The 21,354-nt window shown below is 69.1% G+C and overlaps 1 protein-coding gene across 5 annotated transcripts in view; it reads right to left on the bottom strand.

The window, feature by feature from the left end:
• Window positions 1–2,158: 2,158 nt before the first annotated feature.
• MTA1 (metastasis associated 1) overlaps window positions 2,159–21,354 on the bottom strand; it is a 36,126-nt gene continuing 16,930 nt past the window's right edge. For 2 of the 5 annotated variants that reach the window (XM_057730989.1, XM_057730991.1), the window contains 19 exons: window positions 21,077–21,170; window positions 17,998–18,048; window positions 17,372–17,498; window positions 16,966–17,029; window positions 14,174–14,291; window positions 11,441–11,543; window positions 10,579–10,678; window positions 9,752–9,940; window positions 8,392–8,466; window positions 8,198–8,256; window positions 7,706–7,821; window positions 7,338–7,489; window positions 7,059–7,248; window positions 6,882–6,971; window positions 5,937–6,089; window positions 5,771–5,806; window positions 3,227–3,258; window positions 2,808–2,959; window positions 2,159–2,730 (listed from right to left, as the gene is read on the bottom strand). In XM_057730989.1, the coding sequence (XP_057586972.1) occupies window positions 2,580–2,730; window positions 2,808–2,959; window positions 3,227–3,258; window positions 5,771–5,806; window positions 5,937–6,089; window positions 6,882–6,971; window positions 7,059–7,248; window positions 7,338–7,489; window positions 7,706–7,821; window positions 8,198–8,256; window positions 8,392–8,466; window positions 9,752–9,940; window positions 10,579–10,678; window positions 11,441–11,543; window positions 14,174–14,291; window positions 16,966–17,029; window positions 17,372–17,498; window positions 17,998–18,048; window positions 21,077–21,170 (2,052 nt within the window). In that variant the 3' untranslated portion in view covers window positions 2,159–2,579. Of the gene's footprint in view, window positions 2,731–2,807; window positions 2,960–3,226; window positions 3,259–5,770; window positions 5,807–5,936; window positions 6,090–6,881; window positions 6,972–7,058; window positions 7,249–7,337; window positions 7,490–7,705; window positions 7,822–8,197; window positions 8,257–8,391; window positions 8,467–9,751; window positions 9,941–10,578; window positions 10,679–11,440; window positions 11,544–14,173; window positions 14,292–16,965; window positions 17,030–17,371; window positions 17,499–17,997; window positions 18,049–21,076; window positions 21,171–21,354 lie in introns of those variants that run through there. The other 3 variants (XM_057730990.1, XM_057730992.1, XM_057730993.1) reach the window with 3 other exon arrangements.

Genomic DNA, 21,354 nt, shown 5'->3' with positions numbered 1-21,354 from the left:
TCAGTCATTCACAGCCCGCTCCTCACTCAGGCTGGGAGTCCGGTGTCTCTGAATAATTCATGGGCCCGCTGCCCCTACTTGGCACCCGTTACCACGTCTTCTGCAGCTTGGGAGCCCCTGGGGACCCCGGGCATCAGCCTCCGTGACTCCACCCTGCCCCTGAAATTTGCAGGACTGCTGTGGTGGGCGGGCTCGTTGGGCACAGGTGTCTTCTGGAAGGAGACTACCTGTGGGCCCCAGCCCTGCTTGGAGAATGAACGGGGTGGAGCAAAGGAATGGCATTCGGCTCTGGCCAGATGGCCTGGGGACAGGGAGGAGGCAGTGGGGCGCACGCGTCCCCTGCCTCCCTGCGGCCATGCCTGTGCTGATGCTCCGGGCCATCACGGGTCTGGTGGGAAGGGGCACAGAGCCGCGGACACAGAGCCGCAGCACCTGCCTCTGAGGCCACCGAGGGCGGAGGCCGCGCAGGCACAGGCCAGGCGGACTCCCGGTGAGCAGGCCATGGGGCTGGCTGGGGACAGCAGGGTGCGAGGGAAGCAGGCAGGGCCTCGAGGTGGCCAGGCCAGGTGGCCAGGTGTGGAGGCAGGTCCCTCCCCTGGGGCCGCAGGAGCCCAGTCTTGCTGTCCTGCAGGGCCCCCAGGGCTGGCGGTAGGCAGTGGGAGGTCCCAGGCAGGGCGGGCCTCCAGGCTGGGTCCCTTGTGGGGATTCTTGCCCACCTGAGATGCCCCGGCCCTGGGGTTTGGGGGGGGGAATGGCTACAGCCCCCTGCCAGGCTCACAAGAACAGGGCAAAGCTGGCAGACACTCCTGGGCACTCAAGACCTCTCTCCCCCCAGCCCCTACCCCACTCCCACCCCACCCCTATGCCCTGGCTCCGACCTCCCCGGCAGCCCAGAGGTGGACATGCAGCCCAGGCCCTGCCTGGCACAGTGCTGGCGTGGAGGTGGGGGACCCAGACTCTCCCCAGGGCCTGCCGGTCCTTGGGACAGAGATCTTCACCGGCCGGGGGAGAGGGCCAGTTTCGGGGGAAGTCAGTGCTGAGGCCTGGGGCGAACCCTCCTCAGGCCCCAGGACTGGAGACGTCCCCAGAGGAATCGCGTGCTTTTCCTCAAGGTTACCAGCCTGGTGTCCCACCCCTCAGTGACACTGCACCGAAGCCCTGGAGCAGCAGGGGCTGATGCCAGGACGGCAGATTAGAATCGGCTGGGGGGATGGGCCACAGTCACTCCTCTGACACCCTGGCCTGTCACCCTGCTGGGCCCCACAGCAGGCTCATGGAAGGCCAGGACGCCCCTTATCTGTCTCCAGTGAGGGAGCAGAGTGATTTCTATTTTAATTCTCCAGCTGAGATGTCCACACGTCACAGTGGGGCTGGAGGCAGAGCTCAGGGAGATGGGAGGCCCCTGGGGAGGGCCTCACGGACCCTTCTCCGGGCTGGCGGAGGCGGTGCAGCCTGAGACGCGTCCCCCCAGACCCCTCCCCCCAGTGCAGGCCTCGCCGGGCCTGAGCGCACCTGTCCTGAGGACCTGGAGGGGGTGTGCAGGGAGCTGGCCCGAGGTAGGGTTTCTGGGAACAGACTTGCTGAAATCTGAGCAAACTCTCCCCGCGGAAACTCCACACCTGCTAGGGGTAGCCCTGCAGCTCCTGGCAGAAACCTGCAGACAGCTGGGTCGGGGCTCTGCCAGGAGCAGTCTGGCCGGCTGGGCTGCCCCAGCTATGCTGGCCGCCCCGGCAGGGGCCGGGCACCTGCCCGTCTGGGTCCCAGGCCAGGTCCACCCCGCCCCCTGCCTTGGGCAGACACAGGGGGTCTCGACACCCTGTCGGGAAAGCCCTGAGCCCTGCCTAGACCTTTCCCTGCCCCCAGGCGCGGTGGGCATCGGACCAGGGTCCCCAGGTGGCAGGCACACAGGGTCGAGGTGGGGCCGCAGCAGAGCCGCCAGGCCAGCCTGGAAGCCAGAGCGGTGGGGGCGACACGCTGATCACGCCGCCCCCCGCCCCCCGCCCCCCAGCGGCCGGCCCCGCAGAGCTCGGGCTGGGGGCGGCCTCTGCCCCGGGAGTGGGGAGGGGAGCTGGGCTCCCCCACGGTGCTGGCGGTGGGGTGGGGTGGGTCCACACGGGGGGAGGGGCTGAGGACAAAAAACACAGAAAGGGCTCGCGGGCTTTTTCTTTTTATGAGTTTTTTTTTCTTTGTTTTTTTTAATATGAAAATTACTTGAAAAGACAAGAGGCCAACCCCACCAGGCAGCTCGGCCGGCCGCTGGCCACGCCGACCCTAACATTCCAGGTGTAAGTTACAGAGCTTAAGTTCATCTACAAAAAAAAGTAATAAAAATAAAATTTAAAATGGCACCTTCAACAGAACACAACGAAACTCCCGGCTGGCCCGCAGGCCCGCGAGGCGGGGCGGGCGCTCCGGCGGCTCCTCAGCTCCGCTCCGGCCAAAAAGTAAACACAAAGCTAAAAACACGACTCCTCGGCGTCCTCCCCCTCCGCGTGGCCGAGGGGCAGTCTCTGCGGGGGCGGGGGGGGGCGGGGGGCACTACCGAAACCGGGCGGCGGGCGGGCGGCGGGCGGGGGCGCCTAGTCCTCGATGACGATGGGCTCGTCGTTGACGGGCGCGGGCGGCGGCGGCCGCAGCGGCAGGGCCTGGCTCGGGCGCAGGGCGATGGGCTTGTAGGGCCTGCGGGCCGCGCGCTTGGTCTCGGAGGACGAGAGCAGCTTGCGGATCTTCCTGTGAGCGGGACGCCGGTGAGGCCGCGCGGGCGCCCCGCCCCCGCCCCGCCCCCGCCCGCCGGCCCGGGGCCGCACCTGGTCTCCTCGGTGGCCATGTAGAACACGTCGTCGGGGGCGTCGATCCAGTTCATCCGCCGCCGCTTGACGGGGGGCAGGGAGCCCCCCCGGATCAGCCGCACCTTGGTGGGGTACGCCTTCCCGTTGAGCAGGAGGTTCCGGCTTGGTCCCTGACGCGGGGAGGCAGGCGGGGTCAGCCTAGGGCCCCCACGCGGCACCCGGAAACCCCGAGGTGGCGGGCCCGGCAGGAAGCATGGACGCCCGGCCGCCGGAAAGTGGGGCGGGCGGGGGGCCCTCCGAGGGCCACGGAGACCCCGCTGCCCACCCAGATGCTCCCGCACAGCGCCTGGCGGGGCTGGGGGCCTCCCCCAAAGGCCCGCCGGAGCCGTGGGAACACGCGTGTGCGCGCACGTGGAGCACAGGGCCCTCCCTCTCACCATGTGCCTGGTCTGTCCGTGATTCGCCAGACCTGCCGAAAGGAAGGAGAACAGACCGTGAAGCCCTGGGCAGGGCGCATCCGGCACCCACACACTTGCTGCGGACCCGCAGCCGACAAGCAGGAAACCAGGGGACGTGCACCCCAGAGCCGCTCCACACCCAGGCGGGCCTCAGCTCCCCTGGGTCCCAGCCTAGCCCAGGCGGCTCTCGGGGGCTCTGGGTGGGGGCCGGGAGTCTTGGATCTGAGTGGCTTCCTTGACTGGGCCAGGACAACCGGGGCTTGATTTACAGAATATATAAACACAGCGGGACCAAGGAGTCCCTCTGCAGGGCGGCCACTCGCCGGGCAGCACCAGTCGGACCCCAGCCCCCCCCCCCCCCCCCCCCCCCGGTCACTAGCCCAGGGGCCAGCCACCCAGGAGGAGCTGATGGCCACTCCCAGGCGTGGCCAGCAGGCCAGGCTCCGGCTGGAGACCCAGAACAGGTGCTGTCCCAGCTTACGGTCCCCACCCCCAATGGGCTCCCAAGACCTGCAACTGCTACACGCACGTGGAGTGCATCTGCGAGCATGTGAGAGCTGCTCTCCCGCACCTGCGCCCTCCCAGAGGCCTCCCAGGACCAGCTCCTCCCACGCGTGCTTCTTGGTCAAGGCTTGTCTCTTGATGAGCAGGGAAGAGCTGTCCAGGCCCCCCTCTGCAAACCGCCTCCTAACTTGGGGTACCCCAACCCCAGCAGGGCAGAGGGAGGGGCCACGGCACCCGGCCTGCAGCCCTCGTGGCCCTGTGCGACTTACCCAGGTAGGTGCCTACCAGAGGGATGGGCAGTGGAGGAAAGAAAGCACACGGTCAGCGTTAGAGGGGAGTGCGTGCACGCGGCAGGCCCAGAGAGTGGACACAGCTGCAGGCGCGTGGGTGGGCCGCGTTAGTGAGTTAAGGCCCCCCAGTGCCAGGGGCCAGGCCCTCGCCCAGAGCCAGCTCCTGCCATCTGCTGCTGCCCCCAGCCGCCCCACAGCACCGCAGGAGGCCAGCTGTGACCTCCCAGGGCTCGTGTGTGGCCCCTGACGTTGCCCCCTGCCTCCCCGGGACCCTCACGCTGGAGCTGAAGTACACGCGAAAGCACGTGGCGTCTGGAGACGCAGACAGTAGCACGTGATCCTGTCCCGCCTACCAGTTAACGACTCTTTACAAGGCGAGCCCCTACCGATAAGCACCTGCCTGCCCTGCTGTGGGACGGGAGCAGGCCGTCCCCAGGGCACCTGGCCCAGGGGCAGACGAGCGGCCAGCCCCGCCGCTGAGGTCAGGGGCTGGGGCAGCCTCCCTGCACGGCTGTGGGGGCAGGGGCAGACCAGCGAGCGGCGGGGGTGAGGCAGCAGGAGCAGCGGGGTGTCTGCGTCCAGAGAGAGGGAGGCGGCAGCACCCGGCACCAGTGCCACCGGCCGACTCAGAGGACGTGCCTGCGGGGGCTCCCAGACACAGCCGAGAGAGGAGGTGTCCGGGAACAGGGCTGGGCCGCACGGCCACCGCCCGCCGCCACCTGCGGGGTCCCCGTCCAGCCCACCTACCACAGATCCCAGGACAGCTGAGCCTTGGCCGGACCCCCGGGGCCGGTAGCGCTCCAGCCCTGAGCGCGGGGAGGGCTCTGGACTTGTCCATGCCGGCTGCCCCACGCTGCTGGGGTGCCCACACCGGCCCTGGCCCTGTTGTCGTGAGGGGCTGGCGGGAGGAGCTCCAAGTGTGTTTCCTGTGCGCTCCCCTCCAGCTGGTTCCCTGTTCACCTTCCCCCACACGGGTCCTGCTGCAGGTGGACCCCTGGGGGTGCCGGGACCCCCAGGGCCGACATGTCCCTCACGGCCACCGTAGCCACTCCCTCCTAGAGCAGCCCCAGCCCCCAGACACCCCTCTCCCAGCTAAGGGAGCAAAACCCGGGCTCTGGGCGAGGGAGGAGAGAGCCACAGTCCGGAGGCGCCTCCGTGGCGGGAGGGCCCAACGGGAGGCTGCCCCAGGGACCCACCCACGAGCGTCCCACCCCGTGGGAGAGGGCACCGCTGTCTCAGCTCTGGGACCTTCAGCCCTGGGCGTTCACTCAGGCTCGGCAGATCCCCACCCGGCCCTTCCGGCCATGCCACAGCTCTGTCCTATCTGCCCCCCAAGGGGACTGGGGTCCCACAGCCCCCCACCGGGAGGGGCGCAGGCAGGGTTGCAAGCACCGTGCAGGCGGCCACGCAAGCTGAGGCTGGCGGCATGCGGGCAGTCACAGTGCGACGGCAGACAGTACAGGCGGGCAGCGGGGGCACCAGGGGCACCAGGGCCGCCCGAGCGAGGACAGTCCACTGACCGGCGCCGGGCCCGGCACGAGGGGCTGCCCGTGCGCTGGAGGCCCCGGGGCGGCGCGCAGGTCTCTGCCGAGTGCCGGGTGATTGGAGAGGAGCCAGGGCAGCGGGGCGTGGCCCAGCCCGCGCGGACCGCCCCGGACGTGCCCCGAGCCGTCCGCCGCGCACGCGTGAGCACAGCACACACAGGCACGCGCGGAGGGCGGGGCCTTACCCCTACTGGGCATCAAGAGGCGCTTCTTCACGTTGCCTGGCAGCGCCCGGCGGCGGGAGAGAGGAGAGAACACACGGTCAGCGGGTGCGGGCGCGGCGGGGGCCGGGGCCGGGCGTGGCGGGGGCCGGGGCCGCGCCGGCCGCGCCCGAGGCCGCGCCGGACTCACCGTCCACCCCGTTGTGCTGCTCGTAGCTCCTCTTGCCCAGGATGGTGGGGGAGCCGTTGTTGATGACGGGCGCCGACTTGGCGGGGGCCAGGCCGCTGAGCACGCCGGACACGCTCTTCACGGGCTCGGGCTTGGGGGGGCGGGGGTGGGTCTCTGCGGGGGCGACACGGGCGGGTGGGCGCGCTGGCTCACCCGCAGCAGCCCTGCCCGACGGAGGGCCGCCGCTGCCCGGACCCGCGGACACCAGCGCCCCCCTGCGTCCCGAGAGCAGGGACAGCTGCTGGGGCCAGTCCCCGCGGCCCCTCAGCCCGGCCCACGGGCCAGATCGCCGGCGACCACCAGCAGCCCATGGGCTCCAGGTGCCCACACACAAAGAGGTCCACTTAGTGGCAGCTGGAGCTGACAGCACAGAGCTGGCCACCAGCCAGAGGAGGAAGGAACAGCCCAGCCAGCTGGCCAAGGACAAGCCCACGAGGGCCGGCCCCAGAAGGGACAGGCTCACACCCTCACACCTGCCAAAATCCCCAAGCCCTGGGTGGCTCTCAGGGGCTAGACACCACCTCCTCCCACGGGTCAGGGCGAGGCCGGCCCTGGACCAGGACTCCAGACAGCAAGTGGGGCCAGAGCCACTTGTGTCTGCTGGGTGTGTGCCCGGCTCATGGTTCTGGAATGTCCTTCACAAAGGGAAAGGCACCTCCACACCGGGAGGGACCCACTCCACCCAGACAAACCCAGCAAAGCAGGGGGGGGGGGGGGGGGGGGCCCGGCCCGCCCCAGCCCCTGGCTGAGTCCCCAGGACAAGGTGTCGCGGGTCCCCAGGCCACAAGGGCCCTGCTGCGGCCTGCTGCCCAGGTGTGCAAGCCTCCCGCCCAGCCGTGAGCCTGCCCTGGGGCGGGGTGGGGTGGGGGGGGGGGGAGGCTGGAGCCCCCGGGCGCGCGGGCTCACCGAGGTACCGCAGCACAGCCTCCAGGGGCTTCCGCACCGCCTGCTTCAGCACCAGCGGGCTCTGGGAGGCTTCGGGCAGCCGGGCTGTGCCTGCGGGGGCCGTGGGTGTGAGGGGCCGGGTCAGAGCTCTCGCTGGGGCCGCGCGCCCCGTCCGCTTCCCCCCGCGAGGACACTCACACTCGGCCTTGATGGCTGCACTGTTGATGGGCATGTAAGGGTGCCGGGCAGCGTGCCACGGGCGCAGAATCTCGCGGCACAGGCGCCGGGCGATCCGTGTGAGCTTGGTGGTGTGCAGGTAGAAGGCCTGTCTCGTCTTCACGGCAAACTTGGGGCTCCCGCTGCTCCGGGCTGGGATGCCGTGGGGGCTCTGTGGAAGGGGGCGAGCCGCCCCGACACGGCGCCATGACTGCGGGCCGGGCCGCGGGCGCGCGCGGGGGCGGGGCAGGGGGCACTTACCATGTTACTGCGGTTGGGTCCTGGCCTCTCTCCATCTAACCGGGTTGGCATTTTCAAGCCACCATATTTCTTCCAATATGTCCAACAAGACGCGCAGAGGCGACACTGCATGTTAGGGGGACCCCAAGAATACCACTGGTAAGACTGGGTGGCTACGGACAACAAAGTTGGAAATAGACGGATTCTTAAGCAGAACCAGTGACGGCAAAGAGCTTCACACACCTGTCGCCCGCCCTCGCCGCCCCCGCGGGCCCGGGCTCCCCGCGCTCCCCGAGGGCGTCCCCAGGCCGGGTGTGGCCCCCCCCCCCCAGGCCAGGCCCCCGGGGCTGCGGGCCGGGATGCGCCCGGGTGCTGGGCAGGGCACTTACTGTAACAGCTCTCGCAGGCCCGGCCCGCCCCGGGGCTCTGGCCTGGCGCCCCTGCGCCGTTCACCACGCCTGCCTTGACGCTACTGACGCTGATCTGGTTCGGGTTTGGCTTGTTACTTGGGTGACGGAGAGAAGGAGAACGTCACAGGAGCACCGAGCCCCGGGCACGCAGCCCCGGTGGCCCCCAGCCGGACCCGCCTGGCCGCAGGGCAGCCGCCGACCCCCGCCCGGGGGCTGTGAGCCTTCTCCCCCGAGCTCCGGAAGCAGCTCCCACCTGTCGACACCCCAGCTCCACCCCTCCTCCCCAGTGCTTAGCTCAGCCCAGCGTCCAACCCGAGGCCGGGGGGGTACCAGTCCTGGGCCCTGCCCCTGTCCCAGGGCCACCTCGGGCTTCCGTGACAGGCCCCCCACTCTCCTAGCCCCAGCCAGGGTGGCACCACGCGGTCACGCGGGACGCCGGGATGCGGGGCGGCGCTGGGGAGGGGGACTTACTAGTTGGGGATATAGACTTGCTTTAACTTGCTCTCCGCCTCAGCTGCTTTCAAGCGTTTCTTAAAACACAGAACAGAGGGTCAGAGTGGCCAGCGGGTGGGCCTGGAGAGGCGCGCCCCGAGTCCCCGCGCCGGCCCCCTCGTCCTCGGGTTCCCGTGGGACCCCCGCCCCGCCCCCACCCGGGCGGCCCCCACCTGCTGCACGTATCTGTCCGTGGTCTTCCACATGTAGTAGTACTCGATGATGCTGGTGAGCGACTTCCAGGGCAGCTGGGGGGAGAGGGCGCCTCAGCGGGGGCGGGGGCCACGGAGGCCGCTCCGCGCGCCCAGGAGCGGGCAGGCCTCCCTAGCCTCCCGGGCCCCGCCCTCGCTCGGGCAAACGCCACTCGCCGCAAGAGCTCCCTCCCCGGTTTCCACTCCTCCGACGGGGTTTCCACTCCTCCGACGGGTGGGGGGGGTCCTCCCTCCGTCTGCACACGGCGCTGGGCGCCCAGACGCCAGCCTGCCCTGGACCGTGGGCCGCGGCGCCCCCACCAGCACGTTCTGCTCAGACGCCAGCTCTGGGCTCCACAGGCTGCGTGAGAGCCTCGTGCAGCAATTGATCCTCGCCGGTGTGTTCCCCGCTGCCCTGCGCTCCCCACGCCACCTCTGGGCCAATCTCCCGCGAGCACAGCAGGCGGCGAGCTCCGCAGGCAGGTGCACCCACACCTCCACCCGGGAGCGTCGGGAGTTCCCATTCCATGTCGCGTGCACCTGGGCTGTCGCACGGGCGCACGAGGGGCCCTGGGAGGCGTGGGAGACGCTGGCGGGCGAGCAGCCGCCCCCGCCCCCGCCGGGCGGTCCGACCGGCACTCAGTCTCCTGTCTGCTGGCTCTACTCAGGTTCTCGGAACATTCTATGCGTCTGCCTCGCAGCAGGGCTGGCTCTCTGGGCTAGGCCTGTGGCCACGCTGTCAGGAGCCGCACGGGTCCCTCGGATGGCCTCCGGGGACCGCCGCTGCTTCTCCACCCTCGGCGGTCTGTCTGCCTTCTAACCTGGGCCCCGTGGCGTCAGCGGCGTCCATCACGGCTGAGACGCCGCCTGGAACCAGCCGCCGGCAAGGCCATAGCCTCCTGGCCCCCCCCCAGAGGCTCGTGGGCAGGCTGGCCTGGCCACCCCTGCTGCTTTCTCTGCACAGTCACACTCCTCCAAGTGACCCCTGGTTCGCCTCCTCTCGGGTAGGTTCAAGTGTGTAAGAGTGGGAGGGGTCCCTGGGGTGCAGGCCCTGCCTCTGCTGGAGTTCCCGCGGGCTCACTGGCGGACACTTTCAACAGACGCAAAAGAAGGACGTGCACGGAGATGCTCGGCTACTTAAAAACAACGTGCACATCCAAGCAAACCAAGTCAAGCCACCCGGCGAGGACCTGGCGATGCCAGTGCTGAGCCTCAACCCGGCGGGCACAGCCCAGGCCCGGCAGGCAGCCCTGGGTGTCTCCTCTGGAGCCGCGAGCGGGCAGGGGGTGGGAGCGCGCTGCCCCGGGGACGGCAGGGCCCTGGACCCGCCCCAGGCACTCACGAAATCTTGCTGAATGTCCGTGAAGTCCTTCCCGTATTTTTCCAGGGCCTCCTCGAAAAGGCTGGCCTCTGAGGCCGACCACTCCTCCATCTCGTCCCTGCAGAGCACGGGCCCCCCCTGCGGCACCAGGGCTGAGATGGCCTTGGCGACATCGTACACACTCCTGTGCAGGGTGTCCATGGCGTGGAACTGCGGCAGGGGAGGCAGGGTCACCGGGGCCCCTGCGCCGCCGTGACGCCCCCACCCTCGCCCCAGGCAAGGGACACACCGGACACGGGGCCTTGACTCCCTCCCACCCGCGAGGACACAAGGACAGTCTCGGTGGGTGACCGGGGGCCCCAGGGAGAGCGTGGGAAGCCGAGCTGCTTGGAGCAGAAGGGGGAGGCAGGCGTGCTCCCAGGCCCACCTCGGCGAGGGGGGCGGGCGTCTGGGGGGGAGGGGGTGGCTCGGCCGGGCCACGTCTGGGGACTCAGCCAGCGGGCAGTGGGCGACGGACCCCAGGAATAAAGTGCCCTGGGCAAGAGGGGCCAGCCGACCCGCGCGTGTGAGCCGTCCTCAGGAAGACGCCGCTGCCCGAGACGCCAAGTATGGAAGGAGCAGCGGGGGCTCAGGCCGCGCGGCCCGCGGCCCAGCGAGGGCCCCACAGGGCCTGACCACGTGCCGGCCGACAGCCTCTCACCAGCGCGAGACGGGCCACCACGCAGTGGCGACGAGAGCCCTGGGCTGCCGTCCCAGGGAAGGGCTGTGCCCCGGGGACGGGGCCGGACCTGAGCAGACGTGTGCGCCCAAACGCGCCCCGGGCCTCGGCCGTCCAGCGGCCTGCTCACCAAGGTGATGTCCCGGGAGGCGGCCGCGGCGCTCATGTGCAGGCTGGGCTGTCGGACCGAGCTGCTGCAGTCCAGGGCGCGCGCGAAGGTGCCCACGGAGCTGGGGAGGAGGAGACATGCTGACCACTGCGGGGGGTGGCAGGAGGGGCAGCCGGCCCAACCCGGACACACGGACGCGCCCAGGCTCAGCCGTCTCGGGACGGAGCGCTCTGGTCTGGAGCAGGGGACGTCGCTTCCGAGTTTCTGCAGACCTCGTCTTACAAAGGAGAGCCTCCAGCTCCTGACGCTCAGGACCCTGTTTCTACACTGCTGCCGACAGCGCCCGGCACGGGCGCCTTCTGGGCGCGTGGCCCCCGTGTGCTCGCAGGAGCTCCCCTCCTGCTGCGCCGGCCCAGGGACCCCTTCACGCCCGGAAGGCCCTGGGTCTCCAGGCCACGTCCTTCCCAGCTGCCTCCGCCCAGTCCCGGAGTCAGAGGAGCACCTCCGTCCGGCCCTACCGTCTGGGGAAAGAGCCCCTCCTGCGCCCGGCTTCCTCGGCCACTGCTGGCGGGTGAAGTCCACGGGTGGGGGCTGAGGTGGGGGTGCCGGGCTGCCCACCGGACCTGGGGACCCAGCAGCCCCCACGAGTCGGCTACACACTCAGGGGAAGGCCAGGCTGGGCCCTGCAGGCCTCCCTAGGAACCACGGGGGGGTCTCAACAGAGCAGGGCCCGGCCCCCCCCGACCGGCCACGCCCTCCACTGGGGGATCCCCTGCAGGACAGACATCCCGACCCCCCCACAGGGGCGGGGCGGCAGCTAGGGCCCCGAGCCAGCTGTGCCCTGGGGCTGGGCAGGGCATGGCCACCCCGGCCCGGAACTCACCGGGCCACCACCAGGAACTGGTCGATCTGCTTGTCCACGAGCGGGTTGTGTGCCTCCCACACTTTGGTCTCCAGCTTGGACTGGTCTCGGCCGTCCTCCTCACCTGCGAGGCAGAAACACCGCACGGTGAGCCCAACGGAGGCCGCGAGAAGACCCCCGGGGCTCCGGAAAGGCCATTCGGAGCCAAGGCGTGGATGGGGACTGGCCCGCTGAGGCGGCAGGCGGGCGACATGCCCTCCTGCGGTGCTGCGAGGGGCAGGGGGGGCGAGGGAGCAACGGAGCACGGCCGCGGTGCACGTGGGGGCGCACGACACGCACAGGTGTGCCCAGGCGTGCGCAGATGCGGTCCGGCCCAGAGCCGCGCGCTGTGCTCCACACACGACGGCCTCCACCTCTGGGAACGGGGTGCCTGGGGCTGCGGCCCGTGGTCCCCCGGGGAGGAGCATGGAGAGGTGCTGCCGGGAGGGCCCCGGGAGCACGGCCAGCTGGATGGGGGGGGCGGAGGCGCTTGGAGGCGATCAGTCAGGCTGCTGACTCCGAGGTGCTGCAGGGTCGGCGCAGCGGCTCCCAGCCCCCAGCGGCAGCCCCGTCACAACAGAACACACGCCTGCCACCAGGGGCCCCGTGATGCCAAAGGCTCCGTCTTAGCGCATCGTTCCTCTCCAGACAGCAGCCCCGCTCCACACCCCGCAGGTGGCGGGTGTGGGGGCTCAGGGCCCGGCCAAGGGTCAGGAGAACGCCCGCCCCGAGGTCACAGCCACGCTCAGCTCAGGCGTGGCTGCACGTCTGCGGGCCCTCTCAGCCTCCGGCGCTCTTGGCGGCAACCGACTTCCAGACCCAGGACTGGCCCCTGCACAGCACCCAGCAAGCCCGCGGGAGCCCGGTCTGTGTGTGCGCGGCTGGACGCTCAGGCCCTGACGGCTCCACGTGACAGCACTGGGCCAGGGCTCAGGGGAGACAAGCCCCACGGTGCAGACGTGCAGGACCGACCCCCGAGCGGGGGTGCAAAGATCTGAGAGGTCAGGGTCCTGGGGGCTGCTCTGGGGGTAAACACGCGACAAGGCACCCGGAGGAGGCGCACAGGTGGGATCTTCCTGGTGTCGTGGGCGGGCACCTTCCTGGCGGGGACGCAGCACTGAGTCGCCTCCCCAGGGACAGGTAGGCACCAGGGAAGGCAGGGCCCCACTCCTCCTGGATCCAAGGTCCGTGGGCCATGACCAGCCCCCAGCGACTGCGGGGCAGCTGAGCCTGGAGCCACAGGCACAGCCACCTGGGGCCCCACCTGTCCCCTGCACCATGCTGGCGAGCCCCACAGGTGTCTCACGTGTCCAAGGCAGGGGCACAGCTTCACTCACTGAGAAGGGCCAGGCTCCTGGGGGCCCCGCGAAGACGGGAAGCCGAGGCCTGTGCTGACCCCACCTCGCCCCCGTGGCCCAGGAGTCAGGAGCGGGTAGGGCTGCAGGGCTGCCGACCACGGCCCCAGGGCTGCAGGCAGGGCTTCCCCAGGGCGCCCCGAGACCAGAGGTGCCCCCTCCCACCAAGAACCCAGGGACGGCCAGGAGAGCAAGGTCCTCGGACCTTCCAGCCACTCTGTCTTCTGCGGCCCTCACCCGGCCCTCCGTCCTCCACCAGGCTGCCCCGCGGGGCCCCCGCAGGGTGCCTGTCCCTGAGGCGGGGGGGGGGCCCAAGTACCCGCCGCGCCTCCCCACCTCAGCAGGAGGACGGGCGGCTCCCGGGCTGGGGAGGGGCTGCCCCAGGAGACCGGCGGGGCCTGAGCGGCTGGCTCTGCTCGAGTGGGAGGCGCGGAAGCCAGAGGGCAGGACCACAGGGCAGAGCGCCAGCGCTGGCAGGAAAGGCGGCCTCGCCCCACCCGGGACGGGGCTGGACACACGGGAATGGACGGAGGGAGCCGCCCCCGCCACGCTTCCCGTGAGCCTTGCTCAGCGCCTCCCTGTCACATCCGACCAGACAGGCAGGAAACCCCAGACGACGGAGACCAAGATCAACCCGCAGAGGAAGCAGGTGTGCGTGTGAGGTGCACACGCGTGTGAGGAGGGTACGCGTGCCAACAGAAAATGTGCACAGAGGCCGAGGGCGGGTGTTTAGGACAAGTGGACTAGCCTCGGGGGATCAGGTGTCACGTCCCTGAAAGAGGGGCCGTCAGGTGCTTCTGCAGCACAGAGGAAACGGGGGCCCAGAGCACGGGGAGCCGAGCCCGTCCCGCAGCCCCACGGACGCGGCAAGCGCTCTCCAGAAGGACACCGCACTCCCAAGGGGCACGGGGACCCAGCGGGCCTGGGCATGAGGCGGGGATGACCCCGGAAGGAAGCCTGCCCCACGGTGCCCCGGGCCAGACGGCACCCGGCCTTGCTGGTCACCGTGGGTCCGTGTTCCCGCCTGTGCTGCGTGGCCGCGGACGCCACAGGCTGAGAGGAGGGGGTCCAGCCCACCCACGACCCCCAGGCTGCTGAAGGGCCCACGGGCAGCGGAGCCAGGCACGGCACCGCCCGTGCCCGGGCCTCCTGGGCAGCCCCGCCCACTCGCAGTCCCTGAAACAGGCAGGTCCGTTCAAACACGCGTTTTGGAGAGAAAAAGAACTTTCAAAACATGATTAAAACAACTGCCAGAAGGAGACGAAACCTCCATGGGCAAGGGAGGGTCCGACCACACCTCCTGCGGAGGGTCCCGGGGCGCGCGGCCTGTTCCGACATCCAGAGCCCCCGCCCCCCCTACCTTCTTTCAGCAGGTCGGTGATGTCCGCCTGGTACCGGTTCCCTACGCGGATCTCCCCCTTGTCAGCCAGGAGGGTCTTCTGCTGGGGGTCGTAGACGAGAGAGTAGAAGAAGAAGTCCTGGAAGACAGCACACAGGGCGGCGTCAGCGCACGGCGCCCTCGGCCGTGCTCACAGGAGGCCAGCGGAGCGCGGGGGCCGCCTGAGCCCGACCACCAGGAGGGACGGTGACCTGCTCAGACACAGCGAGCTCACCGGCCAGCAGGCTCGAGGGCGGGCGGCGCAGTTATACGGCCCATTCCCCAGACTGCCGCGTGCCCGACAGCAGCAACAGTTTGAAAATTCAGTTTATAAAAGCATTTAATAGCAACAAAAATCCCACGGCATCTGGGAATGAATCTGACAGATTCTGGGCACATCCTTCAAAAAGATGGTGCAGTTTTCATGCAGTTGTCACAGGAGACATACACAAAGGGGGTTTCGTTACAGAATGTTCTGGATTCGGTGCCCAGAGCTGTCAGCAGAACAGCAGACGGCGGCCCTCGGCCTCGGGGCCTGTCTTCACCCCACACGATGCGTGCTTTGTCAGGAGCTGCATTTAGCTGGCTTGGGCTGCTTTTCAGAAGCAAGCCTGCCTCCCCTGGGCCCCCCTGGGGGGGTCTCGCCGTGCACGTTCAGGCTCGAGGAAGCCCGTGCCAGGACTCCTGCCCGGCCCTGGGCCCCCATCTCGCCTGGACTCCCTTCTCCTTGTTTTCAGCAGCCCCCCACTCCCTGCCCGCCCCGGCGGTGACGGCGGGAGTGGCTGGCTGCACGTCAGGGCCCAGGGCTCCTCTGGGGGTGGGTCCACGTGGGCCGAGACCGCGCCTGTGGACGGACTCCCTGAGGCCTGAGCAGGCCGGCACGCGGTCAGCCAATTCTCGCCCAGGGCCGCCCAGACTGGGCAGGGCAGGCAGCCCCAGTCGGCACCCTGTGGTCTCAGAGGCAGGGCCACCCGCTCCTAGACAGGCGCGCTCAGGCGTGTACCCTGCAGATACACACAGGTCCCCAAACAGGGCCCACGCGCTTGCCAGAGAGAAACTGGTTCACAGCCGACGTTCTGCTCGTGGCTGTCCCTGTGCGTCACTTCCTCTGTGTGGCTGTCACCAGGGGTCTTTCTAAACTGCAGGCAGCAGCCTCCGCTCCCCAGCGGAAACATGCCTGGGGGCCGCAGCCCCTGCTCTGCCCACCGGGCTTCCCCGGCCCCGCCACCACCCTCCGTGGGCAGGCGCGGCCGCTCCCAGGAGCCCGGTGCCCCGGCGGCTCTTCAGCACCGACTCCGGCAGCATCTCCTTGTGGCTCTCCGATGCCTGACCGAGTCGGGCCTCAGTGAGGCCACAGCACTGGGCTGCCCTCGCGAGACAGCTGTCTCCAGGGTCCACGGTCTGACCCCCCGACCCTGCCCCTCTGGGCCCCCGGGAAGGTCGGGGCCCTGCCTTGGGGGAGGGGACTGCAGCCGAGAACCAGTGTCACCCACAGGCGATGACACGTGCCAGGAGCTGCTGGGTGGCCACAGGCCAGCCCCCGGGGAGCCCGCAGTGCGTGGGGGCACAGGGAGGGGACCGCAGCCCCACGACCACGCCTCGTCCGACCCCAGGAGGCCCCTGCACGCGACACGTCCTGAGAGGTGACGCCTGTGCCTGCGGCTCCCGACACCAGCGTCCCCGAACGTGCCCCTCACCGCTCCCCGGACCCGCGCGTGCATCCTCTGGGGACATTTCTGGTCGTCCCGACTCGGGAGGGGGCGTTGGGCGGGCAGCACGGGCGGCTCCGCGACAAGCGCCACCCACCCCAGTGGTCACTGCAGGCTCAGGACGAGCAGCTCGGGCGCCACAGCAAAGCCCAGGTGCCGGCCGCCGTGTCCCCCTCCTGTCCTCGTCTGTGGGACGAGGAGCTCAGTCCCCCGCCCCAGGCCCTAGCAGCACTGGACGGGTTATTTTTGTTTGTTTGTTTTAATTTTTTTAAATATATTTTTTATCTTTTGGCTGCGTTGGGTCTTCATTGCTGCACATGGGCTTTCTCTAGTTGTGGCGAGCAGGGGCCACTCTTCACTGCGGTGCGCAGGCTTTTCACTGTGGTGGTTTGTCTCGTTATGGAGCACGGGCTCTTAGACACACGGACCTCAGCAGCTGCAGCACATGGGCTCAGGAGCTGTGGTTCTTGGGCCCTAGAGCGCAGGCTCAGTAGTTGTGGCGCCCGGGTCCAGCTGCTCTGCGGCACGCGGGATCTTCCCGGACCAGGGAACAAACCCGTGTCCCCTGAGCGGGCGGGCGGACTCCCAACCACTGCGCCCCCAGGGCCGTCCCAGCACTGACGGTTTTGATTTTATAAACTTAGAAACTCGCTGGTCACCCGGCCACCACAGTTCTCGGCGGATGCAGCGAGGACTAGAAATGGCGGCCTGGCCTGCCATGCGGCCACACGCCCACGGGGAGGGCCCGACGGCGACCACGACGGCCAGCACAGGTCCCATCATCCCCTCCAGGATGAGCTGCGCCGCTCCTGGGGGACGGGGAGCAAGCAGACCCCCAGCAGCCGCGGCGCCCGTTTTGGGCCGTCCCTCTGGAGGTGTGAGGAGTGGGGACGGCACTGGACACCGGGAAGGGACGTGACAGTGCCTGGCATCGGGGTGCCGTGGGCAGGAGAGGGCCTGAGCACAGAGCAAAGTGGGAGAAGCGATGCCCACCCACACCAGCATAGCCAGGACCCGCCTCTGCCCCCACCCCCAGGCCCCCAGCCCACAGTGTCGGGGCCTCACCTCCCGCTCCAGGTAGGACTTGAGGGACTCAGTCTCGTTGAGCAAAGTGACACTGCACTTCCCTCTGTAAAACAAGAACACGCATCAGGGGAGGCGGGCAGATGCCCCCTCGCACCTGCCCCAAGCCTCCAGGTGCCCGATGTGGGTGGCGGGACAGACCCCCTCGCGCCTGCCCCAGACCTCTGGGTACCCGATGTGGGTGGTGGGACAGACCCCCTCGCACCTGCCCCAGGCCTCCGGGTGCCCGATGTGGGTGGCGGGACAGACCCCCTCACACCCGCCCCATGTCTCCGGGTGCCCGATGTGGGTGGCGGGACAGACCCCCTCACACCCGCCCCATGTCTCCGGGTACCCGATGTGGGTGGCGGGACAGACCCCCTCGCGCCTGCCCCAGACCTCTGGGTACCTGATGTGGGTGGCGGGCAGTGACTCCAACTGTCTTGAGAGAAATAGTTCTCGATGCCTCAACTGGTGCTTGAGCTTCTCAGGTAGGTCTACCATTTCTGGGTTTTCCATTTCCTCCTCTATTTCTCCTGAAGGACAAAGAGCTCCTGTGAGCTGGTCCCTAAGACACACCCAGGCTCGGGACAAAGACCCACCCATTGGCCGCACAGGCCCCTCCCCTGCTGGACCCGGGCGGGCGGCAGTGCAGGTCCCTGCGTGGCCCCAGCAGACATTTCGTGCCAGGGAGCCAGTTCAAGCCCAGCCACCCCAAAAGCCCAGAGCCCTGAAGCCCCAGGAGCCTGGACGGGAAGGAGGACGGCATCCTGTGACGGCCTGGGAAGCAGCCCGCGAGAGAAAGAAGGGAAAACGAGACAGCAACTGCTGTACGTCCAGGACAGGAGGGCAGAGACCCCACAGCTGGGGCCCGAGGCCCCCCTCCCCCCATCGTGCCCCACAGCCCTCCCGGCACCAGAGTCCCCTCAGGGCCACGCGGCAGGGCGGGGCCCCTCCTCAGGCCCACCTCGCAGCAGGGCACACAGGGACGAGCACGCAGGCAGCCCAGGACCCTCCCGCGGGGGTGGCTCTTACCTTCCTCGCCGTTGTCGGCCCCCGATCCGGTTTTATAGCAGACGGACAGGGCTATATAACAGACAGACAGCGCCCAGACGGCAGGTCAGCGACAGCACGCCACGTCACTCACTCCCTGCCCTGCCTGGACCAAGGGCTGTGAGGCTGGGAGGCAGGGCGGATGAAGGGGCTGCAGACCACCCAGCTGAAGCCAGAACACCTGGGCCTCTGGACACCCCGCCTAGCTGACCTCGGCCCCTGCCCACCCCCACACCCCCCAGGACTCTCTGAGCAGAGCCCCAGACAAGCCTGGGCAGTGAGGCCCTCCTCCCTGCACACAGAGCACACCTGCCCCATAAAGTCGGGGGGTGGTCAGACCCATCTCAGAAGCAAGGACAGGGCAGGGACACGGCCGAGCCACAGCATGGGTGGAGGGGCAGAGGATGGGTCCCAAGGCCAGGTCAGCAGTGCATGCTTCCTGCCTCAGGATGGTGACCTGGGGGGCCTCGGCCACACCCCCAGGGTCAGGTCGTTCACGGCCACAGGGAAAGCCTGAAACTGGCATGTGGTGGGGCAGTGGGAGGTCTCCACGATGTGGACCCCAGCACACGCAGCCCTGGGGCTGGGGTGACCCCAAGGGCATAGTGGTGGTCTGGGGTCGTGCACGGTGGGGTGGGGGAAGCCAGATGCACAGCTAAACCCCCTCTCTATCCCAAGACCCCCAGGTGGGGGCACGGAGCACCCTCGCCACCCAGGCCGGGCCCGCCAGGCTCTGGGCATCACATGGCCTGTGGCCCTCTGCTGCCCCCCTGTGGCGGCTGTCCGGAGTGCTGGTGCCTCTGGGCAGGGGACCGTCCTCCCTCTCCGGCCGGGCTACGGGGCAGGGGAGCCTGAGCGTCCACACTGCTGCCCACCCCTGGGGGCCCCAGGGCAGCCCCACCCGAGAACATCACCAGCGTGCAGACGTCAGCCCACCAGCCCCACACCTCATCTCGCTCACGCCGATCTAGCGACGGCACCACCGGCCTGGCAGCACAGCCAGGAACCAGGGCCAGAGGCAGCCACCCTGGGCCCTGCCCGCGCTGGGCCCCTGGGCATCCGTTTCAGGTCTGCAGCCGCCACCCCTCCCCATCCTGACACACGCTCACAGCAGTTCCAAGACCTGCAGCCCACCAGGCCTCCCTGCCATCAGCACTAGTGAGAAGGGACCCAGGAACGCGCCTCCCAGAGCCGTGCCTACGGCCTCAGGGGTGGCCAGGGCTTGGGCCAGGCCAGCCTCCGGCCCCTGGGAGACCAGGAGAGAGTGCTTCCCCACGGGCCCCGTGCCCGGTCCCCAGCAGACCCTCACACGTGCACGGGCTGTGGCGCTCAGCCTCTAGGAACCCGGGGCACGTGGCCCCTGGCACAAAAGCCCCTCCCTCTGGGATCCGGCGTGCTCCGGCCCTGGGCTCAGAGCTGGGAGGCCTTCCCCACAAGGCGCAGGCAGGCTCCAGGCTCCCACTCTACCCCAGCTCAGCTCACACGCCCTACCGGCTCTCCCAAGCCCCTGCAGCTCACTCCGGGCGTTCCAAGGAGGGCCTGTCACCTGTGCCCACTGTCCCCTCGGGCAAGATCTTGCTCTCAGGAGGACAGCGCTGTGGGAAGGGGCCACACACCTCAAGGCAGGGGCCGTGGTGGAGCAGAACGTGGCCTGGAGGCCCCAGTGAGAGCTTTACTGCTCGTGGCCCCAGGGCATTTGTGCCACACCAGGGCTGGAAACCCGGCAGGAGCAGGACGGGAGCTGGTCCCTCAGGCCCCCAGGCCCAGAAGAGACTCGAGCAGCTCATCTGGGTCTCCATCCCTCCTGCCACGAAGGCCTCCAGAGTGCCCTCACACCCATGTGCTGACGATGTGGGCGAGCCCCTGGGCAGGGGGGTGGACCAGCCTTGCCCCTGCTGCAAGGAGCTCACAGACGAGCACACCAGGAGAGAGAGCCCTGTGGAACACGGCTCCCGCAGACATCACCGTGACACAGAGCAGCCAGTACAGACGGGGACTCCCGAGAAGACAGACAGGGCCCTGCACTGAGATGGGTGAGCTGGCGGCCCCCGCAGGGCGGCACCTCCCACGTGCATGCCACGTGGTCCCTGCAGCTTAGCTTTCAGTCCCCGGCAAGGAGCTGCACACGCGCGCAGGGGCCCCGCCAGCACCACGGGGCCTCTGCCCACTCCGCCAGCTCCGGCACTTCAGGGAGACCCAGGCCTCCCACGGGTCTCGTGGCCAGCCAAGGTCCTCCTGGGGCTCGAGAGCAGGAGAGCCTGGGCCCGCGGACACAGCGTGTCACCGTGAGCCGAGGGGCTGGGCAGTGGACACGGGCTCTGTCCTCCACAGCCCCGAGCCACCTCCACCTGGGCCACACAGCCCGCAGTCCCTCCGGGAGGCGCTGCCAGCATCCCGACAGAATGAACGGGGACCCGCGTGCCGACACCTGCAGGGCCAGCGACCACACGGACCACGCCTCTGGGACACGCAGCTGTGCACCTCCACGACCCCGGAGCACAGGCTTTAGGGTGGGAGGCCGAAAGGCACTGTATCCCACCTCTGTCCCCTCCAGGCACAGCTTCAGGGTCCACCACTGGACACAGAGCCATGTGTGCCACAGGGACGCGACTGAGTAAATGGGACACGCAAAGTGCACACAGGCCAAAACCCACAGGTGGGATGAGACTGCAGCACAGCCTGGAGGGCATCACCTGGGCCCCCATCCTCCCAGGAGGCCAGATGAGGCCAGCAAAGAACCAGCTGCTCCTTGAGGACCGGCTGCACACCGCGCGCCCACCCCTGCATGGCGCAGAGGCCTGTCCTGGCAGAAGCGGCAGCAGCCTCGCTCCCCAACCCCCCAGGCCTGAGCCCAAGGCTCACTGCTCCCTGGACCCTCCAAAGAACGGTCCAACCAAGGATCAGGAAAGTCCCCAGGCAAATGACAGCAGCCAGAGCCTAGGACAAGCACAGCCAGGGCAACTTCTCAGAGAAGGACGGAGGCCTGAGGGACACGCACAGACTTCAGTCTACACCCACCAGGAGGCCGAGGCAGCAGCTATGGGAGGGGCGGGAGACTCACTGGCGTGCTTGTCGGCCAGGGCGATGAGGGTGCTGGAGATGTCCCGCCTCCTGTAGAAGCACACCACCTTGGCCTCCACGTTCCCGTTGGCCGTCTGCAACAGCAAGGCAGGGTCTGAGGAACGCACGCCCCACAGGCCCGCGGCTCCCGGGAAGGGCGTCCCCCCCGACGGGGCCTCAGGCATGACCAGAGACGGGGTCGTCACACGGAGCCCACACCCCAGGACGGGCCCTGAGGGACAGCGGCACCCCTGGCTGGGAGAGGGGATGCACACCAGA

This window comes from Hippopotamus amphibius, chromosome 4, assembly GCF_030028045.1.
Source record: "Hippopotamus amphibius kiboko isolate mHipAmp2 chromosome 4, mHipAmp2.hap2, whole genome shotgun sequence".
NCBI lineage: Eukaryota > Metazoa > Chordata > Mammalia > Artiodactyla > Hippopotamidae > Hippopotamus > Hippopotamus amphibius.
Note: the sequence above shows the minus strand (reverse complement) of the source record. Positions and strands in the feature narration are given on the sequence as shown.